The 19,582-nt window shown below is 38.0% G+C and overlaps 1 protein-coding gene across 4 annotated transcripts in view; it reads right to left on the minus strand.

Annotated features, from left to right (window-relative positions):
• cox10 (cytochrome c oxidase assembly factor heme A:farnesyltransferase COX10) overlaps window positions 1–19,367 on the minus strand; it is a 30,553-nt gene extending 11,186 nt beyond the window's left edge. For 2 of the 4 annotated variants that reach the window (XM_077738617.1, XM_077738614.1), the window contains exons 1-9: window positions 19,011–19,367; window positions 18,566–18,874; window positions 18,344–18,475; window positions 8,751–8,903; window positions 8,522–8,618; window positions 2,768–2,916; window positions 2,257–2,399; window positions 1,734–2,061; window positions 1,533–1,657 (exon numbers count right to left, since the gene is read on the minus strand). In XM_077738617.1, the coding sequence (XP_077594743.1) occupies window positions 1,533–1,657; window positions 1,734–2,061; window positions 2,257–2,399; window positions 2,768–2,916; window positions 8,522–8,559 (783 nt within the window). In that variant the 5' untranslated portion in view covers window positions 8,560–8,618; window positions 8,751–8,903; window positions 18,344–18,475; window positions 18,566–18,874; window positions 19,011–19,367. Of the gene's footprint in view, window positions 1–1,532; window positions 1,658–1,733; window positions 2,062–2,256; window positions 2,400–2,767; window positions 2,917–3,682; window positions 3,792–8,521; window positions 8,619–8,750; window positions 8,904–14,443; window positions 14,611–18,343; window positions 18,476–18,565; window positions 18,875–19,010 lie in introns of those variants that run through there. The other 2 variants (XM_077738615.1, XM_077738616.1) reach the window with 2 other exon arrangements.
• Between the last annotated feature and the right edge of the window lie 215 nt (window positions 19,368–19,582).

The raw sequence follows: 19,582 nt of genomic DNA on the forward strand, positions 1-19,582 counted from the left end.
CGGGTGGAAACTTCATACCGGAGTTGTGTGGTTCTTTCCACCCGGGAACAGAGAGGCACTGTGGGCCTGGTATTATTAAAGATTGAAAAATGGTTGAAAAAATAGGAATAAAAGTCATCTTTTCAATGCCTTTCCACTGCAAATTCTCACAATACTTTACCAATGGTAGAAATACTTTATTATTTTGATTATTTTACTTATTTCCCCACTAAAAAATACATTTTTTTAGCATATTATTTGTTTATCTTTTCTCTATATTGAAATAAATGACCATATAAGCCAGTGTCATAATTTTTTGAGCTGAAAAAACGGCATATATGCGAGAAAATACAGTAATTAAACTCATAAAAATAACTATAAATTAGAAACCTAGTAAAAGGCACATCTCACTTTAACAATGTCTACAGTATGACAAAAAACAACAACAAATTCAGCCCAAAACCACTTTAAAGAACAAAACAAATGCTGGACAAAGACAAGCCTTTAAAAGTAATTAAAGGCCAAGAAGCACAAGTTGGCAGTACGTGTCTGAGGTCACATATTACACCAAACCCTTAAAAATCACAGAGTACATTGCAGAGTATGGTGACATAACGTAGTATTAGCGGGTGACGTCACCCTTGTTGGCATTTTTAAGGACACTTCTTTGATGGTTGGAAACAACAGCGGTGGCGGTCTCCTACCTTTTTGGCATTGTGGGCAAGTACCAGAACAAAAAATACCATAGCTAACCAATCATATTTAATTATAGGTCCTTAATGCCCAGCCCTCAAAATTAAGCTTAGCTCGTTCCATTACTCACCTTTCTTGGCTATTACCATAATTATATTGACTACTATTTGTTTGTTTTTATTTGTGCACTTACCTCCATATGTAGTGAAATATTATGTGTACTTTTTATATATTTATTGACTATTTATTTATTATTTAATGTTACTATGTATTGATTATTTGCTGTGTTTGTTGTGAAGTGTGCACTTTCCTACTTATAATATGGACTACATATTATATGACTACTTGATTATTCATGTAATAATAATAATAATTATAATATTAATAATCAGACTTATTGTCTAGTTATTATTTATTATGTATTTGTCTATTTATTTTTTGTTATTTGTGCACTTCCCTACTTAAATTGTGAAGTTATTATATGACTACTTGTTTATTTATTGACTATTTATTAATTATGTATTTAGTATTTAATGTTTCCATGTAGATTTATTGTCTGTAATTATTTGTGCACTTTCCTACTTATATGGATTACTTGTATGGACTACTTATGACTACTTGTTTATTTTTTGATTATTGATTTATTATCTATTGTTATCATTTATTGATTATTTATTATTGTTTGTTGTTATTTGTGCACTTACCTTTATATGTTGTGGACAACTTATGATGTGACTACTTATTCCTTTTATGACTTTATTCTTTATTTATGACTAAGTTTGTTTGTTGTTATTTGTGCACTTGGTGGTGAAGCTTTAAATCACATAATACTTGTATGACATTCAATTAGAAAAGCTCACCTGATTAATAGAATTGGCGGCACTGGAAGCAAGCCCCGTCCCCAGGCACGCCGCAAGGAAGATAACCGGATCAAAAGGCACCGGTGCCATGGCATAGCCGGCCGCCGCTGTGGTGACCACCAGCGCTAAAACAAGGACAGAAAATGGACGTCAAGTGGTGAACATTTCCAAGCATGTGACTTTTTACAAACCCTTGTGCACCTGTGAGTTTGATTTTGGCGAGTCGGCCGTAAATATCAGGCAATTCTGCCGCTTCTACTTTTAGAAGCTTCCATTGCCGGTCAAGACGGGCATCTTTGGCCTCGTCCGTCTCGACATGAACGTGAGGAGTCTCATCTGATTTTGTGGTGGTGATTTTGGGTGGTTCTGAAACGACGTCTAAGGTGGATAAGTGTTCATCTTCGGCTTTGATGGTCGGGATTCTTTGGACCCGTATCTCGTCAACATGGTTTTCGTCCACATCGGGGAGTGTTGTTACTTGTTTGGGGGCAGCTCGCTGGTGAAGCTCACCCAGGTTCTTTGAAACATACTGAAAAATAAAGTTTAGATGAGGAAAAGATACAAATATTTCAGAAAAATGAATAAAATTGAAAATCAATGCATAAATTAATAGTGAAATGACACAATAACAGGATAAATTAGATGAATAACCATAATAAAAACAACATTGGCAGAGTATAATACAAAAATACTCAGTCTTATAAATAAAAAAAAATAAAGTTACCTGACGTTTGAGGAAGTTGAGATGTTGATAAGTTATCCACTTTGGTGTTGCTCTTTTGCGAATTAAAACAACACCACAGGCTGTCTGATTGCACCGGGAACCACATTCCACAAGTTTCTGTTTTATTCTTAATCCAAATAAACCTACAAGACACAATATTATAACTGTTATTGCTTTCTCTCTGACATGTCACCTTGTTTTCATGCATGGACATTTCCCTAGAGTACCTACATTGCTATCAAAATAAGCTTATTTAATGCTATATACGTTGCAAACAGCATATAATACGACTCGTGTTACAAGCCAAAGTGTATTTAATGTGCATAGATAGCAGTAGAATAGGGCGATCTAATAATAAAGGTCACATATAGATATTAGATAGCTGTTTAGGTAACCATAGAAGGGTAGCTTAGCTACTTAGCTGTCATCGTAACGTTGATTGTTTTGAAGAATCCGTCGTTTTGACAACGTAACAAAATGCAAAGTGTAGTCCGCGTTCAATAAAACTTACCATTGAGCCGGCTACATTGCGTTTTAAACATGATCGTGAGCTGAAAACAGCAGGTTTGTAACTTAGTCTCCTTCACATGCAGTAAGTCGCCATCTTGGTCAAGGGGTGTTTCTGCGAAAGGTACATCCGGGGCATGTGACATCCCACTGCTGAATAATACATTTAAAATAAGGAGTTACTATATTCAATTAAATTGAATGCTTTTATTGTCATTATACAAGTATAATGACATTTAAAACATCACCACAAAGTGCACAATAAAAACAATAGACAGATAAAAAATCAGTCACAAATAAAGAAATATTCAATAAATGAGTGATAAATAGTACATAATGAAGTAAACATAATAAGTATTCAACAACATAAGTAGGGATGTGGAAAAATAGCAACAAGAAACAGACAAATAAATAATCAAAAAATAAGTAATAAATAAATCAAAAAGTAGTCAACATAAGTAAGGAAGTGCACAAATAAAAACAATAACAAAATCAATAAATAAGTAATAAAACATAAATTAAAAAATTGTCAACATGAGTAGTCAACAACATAAGTAAGGAAGTGCAAACAAATAGCAACAACAAAACAGATACATTATCAATAATAATAACAAAAAAATAATTATAAACAGTAAGCAATCAATTATGATAATAAATAAATAACAACATACAAAATAAGTAGTAGTCAACATGAATAAGTAGTCACATTTCAAACAAAGACCTGAAACGCATTGTAATTTTGTTTCATGGTTATATTTTAAGTTAAAATGAAATGATAATATAGTATGGTGGCTCCTTTTTTTTAAATCATATTCCTTCCTACATGGATGGTCAAGAGCTGAGTGAAAACTGAGGATACATAAGTACCTGCAAAGAGACCCCCCTCTCCCAAACACTCCAAAAAAAAACAGAGCTTCACCATGCCTTCATCTGTCAATCCCCCCGTTTCAACCACCCTGATTTACGAGCACTGTCCCGGAGGTTGGCGGTGCCATCTCTAATCCCATAGGAACCAGCGTCGGAATGGCGGCGGAGCAGGAAACAGACAGCGCCGCCCGCCAACCCACATAACTCCCCAACAGAAACAGATGCGCCAATGTTTGTAATTGATTTTCAAGGGCGCCTCTAGTGTTGTCCAACGAGTCTCCGGCCGGATTGCAGGCACCCTGTTACTAGTCAAGCACGAGGCTAATGTATTGAACCATTCCCAAAAAGAATAAGAACTATTATTAAAGCATCTTCTTTAGGACATGTGTCCACCCCATGTTGTGCACTGACTTGAAATACAAGTATTAAAACTAATGCCTACTTTGAAAGGATAAACTCCAGACTTGACTTACAATACCAGTGTTGTTTTGATTGGGCATCTGAAAACATTATAACTGTAATATTGCTAAAAAGTATTAATTTTGGAGTACCTTTTGACCACTTACCTGTGTATCCAATTATAAGACAATAGAATAGTCATGGTATTGCGATATAACACTTACCTGTCAACCTCAACCAATTTTCCCCTTATTTTTGCAATTCTTCCTATTAAAAGATTAAATATATACATTTTTAAACTATAGAAATGCAACATGGCACATATTTATTCACCTAGGGGACACTTAAGAGTAAAAAATGACAGTGTAGGTAGTGGGACTTGATGATGCGCTATATTTATATATAAGATACAGGAGAAACATAAAAGTTGGTATATATATAACAGCTACTTACTTCAACAGAACACCCTATTAACTTTAAATCCATAACTACTCATCCTTGCAGAGGCTTTTGGATTTGGAAAAAAATGTATCTAAATCCTCAGTTTAGCCAAGAAAAGACAGAACCCAAGATAGGACGCAAACCCAAAGCTGCAATCGTAGTTAGCCAGTGCATTTTTACCCCTATTATTATTATATACGTGTAGAAAAAAGCAGCTAACGTGTTGCCGACGAGTACAGAACAGCAGTGTATTTTAAGCTGGCAGGCTGACGCCAATTGGACAGCAGGTATTCTCAGTTAGTCCCCTGACGTTTATCAGTGTTTAGGTGTTATCTCCGAGGCTAAGCCCCAATTGGTCACGGCTCATCCATCACTTTGGGAAGCCCCTTTCCACCAGAGGCCTCATCCAAACACACAGGAGGAGACAGACTAGTAAATGGACTCCCCAAATGCCAAAAGTATGCTTTGGGACAGGAGTGGAGTTTTTCTTCGGTCTCCAACCGACGTGTGGACCCACACACGGCGCCTCAGCTGCTGTGTCATAAAGAAAAATGTGTACGCTCCAAAAATGCCACATCCAAATCCCTCCAGCCGGCGAGAATAATAAGCTGTGTCACCCCCGTCGTAAATCGCCAGAGTGCCGCGGCGGTAGCTCTCCGGCCGGCTAGGTGAGAGTAAATATGGCTGGCTCAGTCGCACTTGAATAATAAATCTTGGGCTATCTTTGTGGAATCTTTTCCTCCCAGTAGAGGGATGCGCAAAATAACCCCTGTTAAACCCAACAATAATACAGCAAGTGACTTTAAAAAGATAAGATTGTATGTTTTGGATACAAGTATACCCATTAAAGTGAGTGAAATGTCTTAATAATGATCCTAATTGGATAGAGTTGGCTAGAAAATGTAGTTTAGTAGCATGCTATATTATTTGTGATGTCACAACCAGAATACAACCAGAATCTGGTTGTAATGTCACAACCAGAATACAACCAGAATCTGGTTGTAATGTCACAACCAGAATACAACCAGAATTTGGTTGTAATGTCACAACCAGAATACAACCAGAATCTGGTTGTAATGTCACAACCAGAATACAACTAGAATCTGGTTGTGATGTCACATGGTCATGTCAACCAGAATCCGGTCGTGAGGTCACAACCAGAATCCGATTGTGATGTCACATTGTCATGTCACAGTCAGAATCTGGATGTGATGTCATATTGTGATGTCACAACCACAATCTGGTTGTGATGTCATATTGTGATGTCACAACCACAATCTGGTTGTGATGTCATATTGTGATGTCGCAACCAGAATCTGGTGGTGATGACATATGGTGGTCACAATCAGAATCGGTTTGTGATGTCACAACCAAAATCTGATTGTGATGTCACAACTAGAATCTGGTTGTGATGTCACATTGTGATGTCAACCAGAATCTGATTGTGATTTCACATTGTGATGTTACAACCAGAATGGCAGAAATGTGGGCAAATAACTCAAATCTACGGCAAAATAACATTTTCATGGCAATTTTTTGAGGTTATATTTAAAATTACATCATCCAAGGTCATTTGTAATCTTCAACATTTCACGGCAGCAAATTTAACATCACCGTAAAAGCAGTTAATATTTTTCTCCCTTTAACGTTAGACAGATCAATCGTTAGGCCAGGTGACGTATTTATTCAGAAAATCCTGGGGGAAAAGTGCAAAGGCTCAAGTTGTTGGAGGTTTGTCCGCCAAGAGGGCAAAAGAAATCCCTCCATCCATCCCCGTCTGAATCAATGATGGCAAAAGCAGACACGGAGAGACAATTCCGGGGCCGGTGAAGAGTTTCCTCCGCTCTGCCGGACATTTATGGTTTCACGGGAGGAATAATGTCCCATTGACCTAATCATAACCCATAACCTAATCCGGCTGTGTACTTCTCAACCCGCTATAAATCCACTTTACATTGCCGTGAATCTCCGGTTCCATTCAAAGTGAACCCAATTGACTTTTAAACTTTAGGAATGACCAGAAAACCACATCGTAAAATATCTTGAAACATTCCTACTTGCCTGTCTTCTAACACAAGCGGCATGTTTCAATTTTTTTTTTACAAATCCTTTTGTTCCTATTTGTGCCAGAGTTTCACAATGCAAAACTACTTTAATGGACATTAAATCTGAGCTTGTCACAATACACATAATATAATATATCTTAAAAAAAAACTCACCTATTTATCAGGAAAACTTCTGAGTTGATGGATGACACATTTTTCGACAAAATATTAATAAGCATTCAATTCAATTTTAATCAGATAAAATATAAAATTGATCTCAAATGCCACACACCTTAAATGACTACTTAATTATTACTTAAATATTAATTATTTTTACCTGTTTGTTGTTGTTATTGGTGCACTTTGTGGTGAAACCTTTAAAATATCATGATACTATGACAATAAAAGCATTTAATTAAATAAAACAAATTGAGACTTTCAAAATAAAATAAATAAATTTATTCAGCATCATATTATGGAAGAAAACTGTTCTCATGGACTTAATTTTTAATAACTAAGACCATAAACTCCAACATTTTGCACTCTAGGGAAATGTATATGTTTAAAATTGATGTACATAGTTTTTTACATTTTTGCACACACACACACATGCACACTTCATTTTGTTTTATTGTTTACAATTCTATTTTCTTGACCAAGGCTTGTTCTCATGGGGCGGAATTCCATCGTTGTTTACAAGAAAGCACCAATCCTGACACCATCTCTTTATGGACATCCTGCACACACACACTTTTCTATGTTGTGGGTTGTGTATTTGTGTATTTGTAGGGTTGACCACTGGGAAACTCGAGCCAGTTCCATCCATGAAGGGCTTCTTTCATGTCCCGCTTCTCGTCCGCTAACTGCCTGGCTGGAATGGTGCTTCTGCCTGCCAAATATTTTCACCGCCAGTTGGGAATGTTTTCGGCGGCCCTTTTCGATTGGGAGTGTTTCTGTCGCGGATTCCAATCCATGCTTCAAATACCTCAAATTACGGCATTTTCCCTTCCGTCGCGAGACTTTAGACGTCGTTAGCACATGGAAAAGTCATCACCGCCAAGTCGGGGCGGAAAAGTGAGGAGGCGGGAAGAGATGAACATTCCCAAAGTTTAGGGAATGGATTTTACAGGGCGGGATGACTGGTCGCCACACGTGGGGTGAGATTTAAACGGTGGAATTGCCGACCAAAACGTGATACGGGCGGAATCCGGAGAGGTCCAGAAAGAGATATTCCATGTGGATTTGAGTGTGTGTAATTAATACTCCGGACACTTTTTGCAATAATGTCAATAAATAACAGGAAAATAAGGTTATTGACCTTTTTAACAGATATCAATGAGGGCCTTGTGTACGAAAACAACTCTCAAAATTATATTTATGAGAGAGTTGAATATCTAAGAGAATTTAATATCTAAGAGAGAGAATTTAATATCTAAGTACTGGTTAATATCTAAGTACTGTTTAATATTTAAGTACTGTTTAATATCTATGTACTGTTTAATATCTAAGTACTATTGAAAACAGTAGATATTTAGATATTACACTCTCAGAAATATAATTTTGAGAACTGGTTTCAACAGTACTTAGATATTTAACAGTACTTAGATATTAAACAGTACTTGGATATTAAACAGTACTTAGATATTAAACAGTACTTAGCTATTAAACTCTCTCTTAGATATTAAACTCTCTTAGATATTAAACTCTCTCATGAATAATATTTTGAAAGCTGTTTTTTATTTTTATATATATATTTTTTTTACCTATGGCATAAGACTTTAAATGTTTTTGACTGGATGTTTTTGGACATGAGAAGTTACACACACACACACTCAAGAGGAACAAAAAGTACACACACACACAAGTTAAAGTGAAAAAAAAAAGGTCAGTATTGCGGCATAAATGACAGGTAATAAGTGGCTTTGGAGGAGAAGAATGAAGTCCAATGTGTGCCGTAATGGATGCAGGAAATGGATAGTTAGGCTTGAAATTAGGCCACGGCTCACCTATATTTCTCTAGATTAGCCTGTTGAACTGCTCGCATGCTTTTTCGTGCTTTGGATGCGTTGAGGAAATGATGTCACACCAAGTCAGTACGGGACACTGAAAGAAACGTTGTACACAATACACTTAGAAAAATACAAAAAAAACACTGAACAAAGTTTTTAGTGTGCATATACAGTTTGAGTTTCATTTATTGATTATTATCATTATCATTTATTATTACTGGCTTACCGTTTCCATGAGAAAGTGACATTTTCCATTGGGAAGACTTCCAACCTTATCTGTCCCTGATTGGACGCTAACCTCCAGTGATATTGAATTTGGGACATTTTCCACTCCTTGGCATTTTTCAATCAATCTGGAGACTTTAATTGGCTAAACACTCTGGTGGGAAAGGACAGAAAAAGGGAGGAAAGTGTGCAGATGAACTTTGTAAACAGACGGCGGCAGGAATGATCGAGCGTGTCCTATCACGGGGGTGCTGGGGGAAAGAAATGGACTAATGAGTCCAAACATGAGGCGAGGACTGGGTAACGTTCTTGGAAGAAATTGGTGCTTTGGTTGATATTTTAGGACAGGACAATGATTGGTACTTTGTAGTTTTTAATGTAGTTTTTGAGGTTTTTTGTTTTGTGGGATTTCAGAAGACTTTTGTAATAATGACAAATAAGTATGTACATTAGGAACACATCTTAAGAATAAGAAGATACATATTTGACTTTAAAATGTTATTTCGGTTTGGGTTTAAATTCATAAAAAAGGCCAGAAAATGTGTTAATTTATTTTTTTAATGTTAATATTTTTTATGTAAATAATGGAATGTGTAAAAATAAATAAAAGTGCAGCTATGGGTGATATAATAAAATATTTGATAATTTTCTGTACAGGTCGATACTTCTACTTGAACAACTACACCCTTTGTATTCTATGTTCTATGTTGTTCTTACCCAAAAAATAATGACTTTTTTGAACCTAAAATTTTCTAAAAAACCCAACAACCTAAAATAGACCTTCAAAAAAAACTAACATCTTCCAAAAATGGCAGCAATCCAGTTTACCCAGCCAAAAAATACGATATTTTCGAATCTACAATTTTCCAAAAAACCCAACAACCTAAAAACTAGCCCTTCAAATAAATACACGTCTTCCACACATGGCAGCAATGCAGTTCACCCAGTGAAAAACCACATACAAAAAACAGTCAAAAAACCCAGAGACCTCCAAACAGCTAACAAGAATCAACCACTAGTTGACCATGTCCTTCCAAACCAAGACCTTGTTCATTTACCCATCACATAAACAAACCCATAAGACAACCAACACTTGTCTAATACGGGATGTCTCGGAGAAGACAAACATGGCCGCTTATAAACATTTTTTTTTTTGTTGGTGTGAGCAGCTGCAAGACGCGTAGCAGCTGCACCGCCGTCTGATGACCTCATTACGGCGCTTGGACTTTGTCTTCTTCCAAACTGGCGCCACAGTCAGTCTGATGTGACGCCAGTACTTACCTTTATTAACGGCGATAGCGCCCCCTCCCTCCGCTAATAAAAGTTAACACGGTCGAGATGAGCTGGCCGAGAGCTTGGCGCCCGACACGCAAGTGTCGCTCATATTTTACAAAAGACCAAACAAGTTGTCCTTGTCCAGACACGGAAAGATTCATGGTTTGTCCGTCCCGAGCTCCAGTTAAACGAAGCGACCGGTTTCAGCTGCCTTTACGCCTTTCCCCAACGCCCTTCTGCCGGGAAAAACAAAAAGGACAACCGGTGTGAAGGTGATTGACAAGATATGGTGGCATGAGTCAGAGGATGGAAGCAATTGGGCCAAAACGAACCTATTTGTTATCTATTTGTTTAGGTCTAAAATGTCTTTTTCTGTGTCTGTATTCTCACCCTCTTCCCAAATACGGGATGAATGAAGTTAACATTATCAATGGATAACTACCCGAGTTTTTGGTTTTATGGAAATGAACAGACGAGGCCCTGACTTGTCCATCTGACATGGTTGTTTTGCTTTATCTTTGCAAGTTTCCCAGCTATCGTTTTGGCCTCTCCTCCTCTTCGTCGTCCTTCGGTTTCTCCCGCTTGCTATCGGTTGGCCGTCCTTGACTGCGGTTTCCTCCTGCTGTAAACAGACTCGGGGAGTTGCACTTTGGAATTCCTCAAATAACTCTAGTTTGATTTCTTTCACAAGAAAAGACAATTAAAACTGTTGTAAATCACAGAGGACAACTTGGTTATCCTTTTAGAGACACCTACTTTTTGTCCAAAAACTTCCCAACAAAACGTCAATATAAGTTAATTATTTCACTATTTTGAACCTCTCATGGCAAAACTTAAAAAATGAATAACATATCCATTGAGTTGATTACAGTGCACTAAATATCGATAAATATATTATAAACTAAGAATATTCCTGCCAAAATAAAAGGAAAAATCAAGCAACTCTTTTAAGCAACTTAACCAACTACAACATCTTAATTTTGTTACTTTGTCCGTTAAATTTTGAGTTTTAAATTAATCCTGAAAATATTACAAACATGTCAAGGGAGTGAGTTCATTAGTGTGCGTTAAATGAGGATAAATAAATCTTCCCCAGCAAGTAGACGTATGCTAAAGCTGTCACTTGAACGGAAGTGTTTGATTTATTTAGCAAAGGGAAAAAAATCAATAGTGGAAGTGTCTGGCTTTATCACAACGTATCATTAATACGCGCTGAGATTAAAATGTCAAACAGCAGCGGCTTTTCTTCACGTTGTTCGACGTCGAGGACGCTAATTGCGTGCGCTTATCAATCAAGACGCCAAGTCGTCATTTTTCCTGGCAAAGAAAACAATGCAGGTTTATTACATATGTTTGTTCATTATGTATTAAACAAGAATTGATTGATTATCAGTTTTTTCATTTGACTTTTTATGTTCACCCATTAGATTAGATTACTTTAGTCAGCCTGTATTCGGGAATACAGACACAGAAAAATACATTTTAGACATAAATAAATAGGTCATAAATAACTTAGTAAATAAATAAGTGTGTAAAAATGATTATGCTTTAAAAGGAATGTCATCATTGTGTTTTTTTTAGATTAGTTAACTTAATTCATCCTGTATTTGGGAAGAGGGTGAGAATACAGACACAGAAAAAGACATTTTAGACATAAATAAATAGCTAATAAATAGGTGTGCGAGCCTGGAATACATAATTTTGCCAGGACATCATCATAATGGAGGACCATCCATCTCAAACACAAACACACACAAATACACACATAAACACATGCATATGCACACAACCGTCTTACACGCGGTGTAGTAATAAAGCTTATCTTCAGGTGACAGCGCGTCCGACTGGGCCAAGTATCCAGGGGCGCCGCTTAACGCCACATAAATATGCACTCGTGCCGGACGACGACGTTTTAATAAGACGAAGCCGACGGTTCTGCGCACAAACATTTGCTTGTTCACAAAACATAAGTTTTTTGAGCAGGGGCAGAACTTGAGGGGGGCGACCGTCGGGTTTACCCCCCCAAAAAATAGGGGTGTTTGCAAAGTGATGCAATGACAACATGCATTACTTCTGATTGACAAAGTGGATACAAGTCCACATGGCGTGTAAAAACAAAAGTGGGGTAGTTTGGACCGCTTGCAAGAAATGTCTTGCTCTCTGTTTTTATTTCCAATGGCAACATAAGACCTTTGATTTTATAGACAAGAACTACATTCATTACAAAGTTGGCGTTTTTTTTAATTTATCAGAAACAAAGAAGAAACATGTTCAACATGTTCAAGTAATATTCCAATAGGAAACAACAGACAAAATAGGCACCTGCTAATGTAACATACATATATAACATTTACATATATAGATATACATACATACATATATATACATGCATGTACATGTAAATACATACATATATATATTGAAAAAATATATATATATGTATTTATATTTACCATGTGTGTGTGTATGTTACATTCACAGGTGCCTATTTAGTCTATTAGCCTATTTAGTTTTGTTGTTTAAATATTATATTATATATAAAACAACATTATTTATCTTATTTATTACCTATATATTTATGTCAAAAATTTCTTTTGCTGTGTCTGTATTCTCACCCTCATGCTACTGTCACAATGAAATTTCACGAATACGTTATAAAGTTATCTAATCTAATCTAATCTGGTTGTCAGAGCGAAAAGAAAATTAGTCACATTTCATTTCCAAACTATGCAAAAAGTGCGACTTATATTCCAGAAAATACAGCACTTTATTTAACAAAAATCCTGAGATAAATTCAAGTCAATTGGACTTTCTGGTGAGTCTACTTTTGTAAACTCTGAAGCTCTTTTATAGTATATAAAAGCCATCTACCTCCAGCATATTGCGGCGCAATTACAGCGTCCACCGAGAGACATTCTAAAATGACATTGTTTAGTTTTTCCGCACCCTGAGTGGCATCTTCTCTTTGTGTACGCGCTAAACGCCCTAGCGGGAGCCGTAATAGCCGGCCGGGGCGCTGGGGTTGCCCCTCCCATTCCACGCCAGGCCGCTCTCAACTGCTCTCCAGGGTCTTCCCAGGGTATAAAAATCCTAATGAGAGCCCTCCTCATCCCAAAAGTTTCATTTCAAGCGTAATCCCGCCGTGCAGTGGCGGATTTGCATGGCTAATTTGGCTTTAACTCGCCTTTGTCCTGACACCCAAAGGCCCTTCCTTCCACCTCTGAACTGAGAGGCTTATGGAAAGTTTTATATTTTATTGTAAACTACTTTGTCGCACATCATCGCGACTTAGTCCCACTTGCCCCGCCTTTTTTTTTTTTACCTTGCAGCTCAAACTGTCGTTTGCTAAAGGAAAAAAATTAAAAATAATCCACCTGGCGTTGTAGAAAACGACTCCAACCAATTACAGTAAATAACATCAACCGTGATCCCAACCGAGTTTCTCCGGCTGCCAATCAAACCCCAGTTTCTCATCCGCCAAAATTTTTTCGTGAAACCGCGCTTTCTATCTCGGCGAGTCGTGAGAAACCGGGCAAATTCCGACATTCCTACGAGTCATCGGTCGGGCTGGCGCGAAGGCCTTCCAGGAAAGCGGGAATGTCTGCGGCGTTAAACGGATCTTTTTCCAGCCACTTCAAGCGTCCATTTGTCATTAGCGGCTCGTCTGTCTCCAGAGGTAAGGCAATATCCGCCGCGGTCTTGTCTCCCACCAAATCTCGGCAACACGTGGCCTTCGGGGAGTTTATTATTGGAAAGGAGGAAGGCTGGCTGAATCTTGCTGGCTGAATCTTGCTGGATCTTGCTGAATCCTCCATCTTGGCTTAGCACCCACATTCAAAAACCCTGACTACCTACTTAGAAACCTGTATAGGTTTTCATTTTAAATTATGAAAAATATTTGAGTGTTTCTAAGTAATAAATATCAATAAAAAAGTTCAAATATTCAAAGACTACTCATTAAAAAAATAACAAAAAGTACATCAATAGGAGAAAAATAACTTATTTTGCCATCACATCCTAAAATAAATACCAAATAAACCCCCAAAAACAAGATACTACCATCAAATCCCAAAGTCCAAATTTTCCACCAATTAATTCCCGCGCAACAACCGCTAAAAATCCTCCCTACTGCCGCCCTGCAGGAGAAACGAGGCCTATACACCAAGCACCACTCATGACCATTAACTCCACTGAGCCAATATATGTATTGGGATTACGGCCAAGCAGTAATGAAATGGCAACCCAGTGTCTCAAGAGGAATCATTTACGCTTTGCGCAGCATTAACTCTTATTAGTAAGCCTAAACTTTTACGTTCCAAATTCCACAAAACCACACACACACACTCAAAGACACACACACACTTCCCTCTTTGTGAATATTCTCTTTTGGCCATCACTCTCTCTCACCCTTCTGTTTACCTATTCATCCTTTGTCAGATGGCATGGAATGGGCGTGGCTTCAACCCACCAGAGTCCCATCTATCCCAAGACCAGTCCAAAATTCCCCGGAATTCGTGAGCCCGCCTCCGGGGACGGCCTACGGCACCCCTCCTTTTCCGTGCTTGCCCATTTAGAAGAGAAGTGGCCTTGAATGGCAAAGAAGAATAAATAAGTGTTAAAACAAGCAAGGAGTTCATTTGGTGGAGTGCTCTGCTTTGATAGGCTATCCTTTTGACTCCGCCCCCTTCTTTACATGGGAAGTAGTGGTCTTAGAAAGCCATGTTAATCGTGCATCTTTCAATTTATTATTATTTTTGTGTACCGTAAAAATCGAGGTTATGAAAACTGGACAAAAATCAAATATTATTGGTCTTAAAATTGAAATTTTGATGCGCAAAAAGTTTTCTGGTCCTAAACTGGAAGTGAGCATCCCTTGCAGGATTTTTTTGTTTATCACCGGCGCCATTCCCTCCCCGATGGGAAGCGGGCGACCATATTTTAACGCCTCCTAAGCTCTTAATGGGACGTGGCAGTTCCAACAGGCCTCCTTCTCTCCGGCACCCCCCTCTTTCTCCATTCGCTTCGCTCTTGCGGGGCTTGTGGGAATTTCCAGGCAGCGCCCCTAAACAGACGCTCGCACGCCCAAAAGCAATGAAGCAAAACGCCGCAATTCATCATAAAAGTGGGATTTTTTTTTCCAGCGCGTGCCGCTCGGCTGTTAGCCTGGATTGCTTATTTTCAAACCTATGAATTAAAGTGATGTGATTGAGGAAAAATCAGCAAAAATTTAATTATCTTTAGCAGTTTATTGGGGAAAAAAGTAGGTAAACATTGCTGTTTTGGGGCTGAAAGTTTGTATGTGAAAATTGCAAAGTTTTTTTTACGAATTCCTTCAATTGTTCAGAATTTTATTGCGAAAAAAAGTTTTAAATGGCTGAAACAGGGCAATATTTTCTTTTTCAGGAAGGTTTGTTTGTGACAATTCAATCTGGGAATTTAATTTTAGAATAAAAGAAAATTAAAAGTTAAAGTCCAATCCAATCCTTACCTTTAGGTTTTATTTATTTTATGTATTAATTTTTGCTATTATTTTCTAATAGTACACATTTTTAGGACTATAAAAAATAAAAAATGCTTTTTTAAAATTTATTTTCTAATAGTAAAAATTTTTAGGCCTATAAAACAAATTAAAAATGCTCATTAAAAGACCAGTTTTCTCCCAAAAATAACTATACTCTATTAATGAAGAAAATACCTACCGTAATAATTCATCAGTATTTCAAGCACATCTTTTCCAAATGAAGCACATCAATCATTTCCAATCCCGTCCCCAAACAGACATGCCTCATTACATCCCATAATGAATGACCACACAATAACCCCACCAACAAATTCCTCTTCCGATCCTCCAACATTCCTCTTCTAAAACAACTACACAACAACATCAAAAACACACCATAACTTCTATCTCAAATTCTTTGCCTTTCCCAAAGTGATGGTGATTGGTCGCCCGTGTGTGGTGAGTGGAAAAGGAAAAAAACCTCTCCCCTAATCTGCCCGCCACGCTTCATCTATCTTCTCGATTGCGGTCAAGCGACAGAGCAAACGTGCTTCTTTCATTAACATGCAAATCCTCATCTAAAGAGAAGAGGATGAGGATGATGATGATGATGATGAAGATGAGCCCATGCTACGAGAACTTAGCCACCATTAGCTTCACCACTCACTTGGAAAGTAATCTCCCTCTAGCCTAAAATCTAGGAACAAAAACCAGAGCACAGGTGAGATTAAATAGAATTAGCGGCCATATTTTAGATTACCGTATTTTCACGACTATAAAGCGCACTTAAAAGTCTTAAATGTACTCCAAAATAGACAGGGTGACTTATAATCCAGTGTGCTTAAATATGTGGAAAAAATATTCAAATGTGTCATTCATTGAGGGTGCGCCTTTAAATGCATTGCGCCTTATAGTCGTGAAAATAGGGCAATCTAAAATATGGCCGCTAATTCCATTTAATCTCAATTGTGTGTAATTGTAAATGATTAAAAATATCAATGACAAAATCGAAGTTTTTTGAAACGATCCAACGATGAGGAAAAAGTTAGCCCCGCCCTTTGGAAATATGAATCCCAAAATAAAAGCCGGGGTTAATATATAGGCTAATACCTCGTAAAAAGCGCAACAGCTGCTCAGCGCACCGGAGCTGAGGCGGGAATCGGCGGGTCGGGGTCGCACAGGTCCACGACTTATGTACACACAAATCCCCAAAGTGAACAAACAACGGAATCCTAGAAACAATGTAACTGGAGGAGGAAATCTCGGCGGCCATCTGCGCTCGGCCCCCGGGTTGGCACGTTCGCCAGGACCCCCTCGTCGAGTTAGGCCACTTAGACCCATGTTAAACCATCACAGAAGTTTTCACACAATAATTAAATTGTTCCTTTTCGTCAGAGTATACCGAAAAAAATCAACAATCAATTTCATTTATATATATTTTTTGGTATTTTTTATCCATTTATTTATATATTTATTAATTTATATATATGTATTTATATATGTATTTATATATTTATATATGTATTTATATCTTTATATATGTATTTATATATTTATTCATTTATTTATCAATAATAATTGATGAAAAAAACATTACTGTTGCCACACCAAAACCAAGTTTGTCATCCAAAAAGTCAAGTGGCCTAACAACAGTTCTTATTTTAGCTCCGAGTGTGTCAGGTGCTCGCGATCCAGGTGGAGCAAGCACCTGCTACCTGTCCCCCTCCTCCCCCCATAGGGGGAGTTGGGGTGGGGGGGGGTCACATTCCCCACATGCCATAGGGCAGCTGCCGACAGGCACTACGCTGGACGGACCCGCGTGGGGCCTCGCAGGTTCAGCTGCTCGGGGAATGTAAGGATGTCTAAGGGGGCGACGGAGGTCAAGGAGTCGGCGGGCGGCACCTTCCCCGGGAGGTGAGCCACTGGCTTTCACGATGGCAACCCCGCCATTATCACTTTGCCGATGCGAAGGCGGCCAGAGCGCTCGCGGGTGATCACGTTACATCCGCCGTGAGCGCCCTACTAACGACTGGGACGGCACCCCGTGACCTCTATCACGGGCTGCGCGTCACCTGCCGGGGCCTTGTACGGTGTGAGCACAGGCGAGCAGATGGGCCGCGCTTTGAGGCTGAAGCGGGTGTTGAAATATATTGGATCACTCAGGCTTTTAGGTGTTTCAAAGGGAAGCGGAAAAGGTTGGATCGTGCTGAATATTGGTTAGTTGGTGTAGGTGGTGTAGTTGTTGGTTTTGTTATTGGAGATGGTTTAGTTGATATAGTTGGTGTAGTTGTTGATTTAGTTGGTGTAGATGGTTTAGTTGGTGTGGTTGGTACAGGTGGTTTAGTTGGTGTAGTTGTTGGTTTAGTTGGTGTTGTTGTTGGTCTAGTTTGTGTAGTTGTTGGTTTAGTTGGTGTAGTTGTTGGTTTAGTTGGTGTGGTTGTTGGTTTAGTTGGTGTAGTTGTTGGTTTAGTTGGTGTAGCTGTTGGTTTTGTTGGTGTATATGGTTTTGTTCAAGTTGTAGTTGGTGTAGGTGGTGTAGGTGGTGCAGGTGGTGCAGTTGGTGCAGTTGGTGATGTAGTTGTTGGTTTTGTTGGTGTAGATGGTTTTGTTGGTATAGTCCATTTAGATACTTTATATAGTTTATATATTTTAGATAGTATATAGTTTAGATACTTTATATAGTTTATATATTTTAGATAGTATATAGTTTAGATACTTTATATAGTTTATATATTTTAGATAGTATATAGTTTAGATACTTTAGATAGTTAATATAGTTTAGGTACTTTACACTGATGTTTTTTAGCAAAGCAACATACCTGAAGAAAACCCGGGCGAGCACGGGGAGAACATCCAACTCCACTCTGGAAGGTCAGGTTCCTTCTAGGCATTGAGTCCTCTATCTCAGAACTGTGAGGCAGATACACTGACCAATTGACAACTGTGCCGACCTGCAATTAATAAACAACAACAAAATGCATAAGAATACGCCCAATTTGAATGTTGAAACACCACTGTATCAAAAGTTTTGACATTTGCACCTGAAAAAAAGAACACTGCCTTCTCACACATTTTTGGAACACACACCCGACTTATTGATTCAAATGTTTCCTGGTGTGAAGGTGTTGACCCCAGACTTTTTCCTTCCCGTTGTTTTTATGGCCCGCTTTTATGTGAAAAGCAGACACCTCAAGAACAGGGGTTAAATCACCTCAACAGTCAAATCCCTATTTCCCCCATCCTTGCGTGGGTGTTCCATCTTTTCCACACTTGTATTTTCTCTTCTAGCTTTCAAGCAACATTAAATCTTGTCACTCGTATCGAGACAAACAATCCGGTGGTGTCTTTGTCTAAGGACAGAGTAATATAGCATTAGTCTCAAAAAACATTGGTAATAGTAAATAACCATGACATAAGCAATATATTTCAAATACTAGAAAAAATGAAATCTTTAACAATGTCATTTTTAATTACTTTGGGTGTTACCTGTTGTTTGGACTGTATTTTGGAACATTGACGATAAGGAGGATGAGCCAAAACTGTGATGTTTTCTAACAAGTTGCCTGCATTTGTTGTTGTTTTTTAAAATCCATGAAGTACTATCTACCAAACCTCATCCATTTTTAACCCGGCCAATTAACAGAGCTGCATTATTCACCGGGAAGACAAGACAGCGTCCATTAATGATGGCACTCACTTCCCGTGTGACAAGTCGATGTTCACCGCTCGTGTTAAGTGCTTTGCATTTACTCTCTCTTATTGGACGTTCTTGTTTTTGCGAGAGAATCTTGTTTTCTTCCATATTTAACACACGTTGAACTTTGGAGAAATGTTGTACCTAAAGAATAACAAAGTCTGAAACAGTTATTAAACATTATTATCGTGTTGCCTCTAATAAGTCAAACATTTTAAAAAATGCATTTGTTAACCAATAATATGGTGGGATCCAATCACAAAATCAAATCTGTAAAATTCCTAATATTAAATGGAAATAAGCATCCTGACAAACGTAATAATTTAATTAGTAAAACTTATTTTCTGGTGTCAGTTTATTTTGT

Source organism: Stigmatopora nigra, chromosome 18, assembly GCF_051989575.1.
Source record: "Stigmatopora nigra isolate UIUO_SnigA chromosome 18, RoL_Snig_1.1, whole genome shotgun sequence".
Classification (NCBI taxonomy): domain Eukaryota; kingdom Metazoa; phylum Chordata; class Actinopteri; order Syngnathiformes; family Syngnathidae; genus Stigmatopora; species Stigmatopora nigra.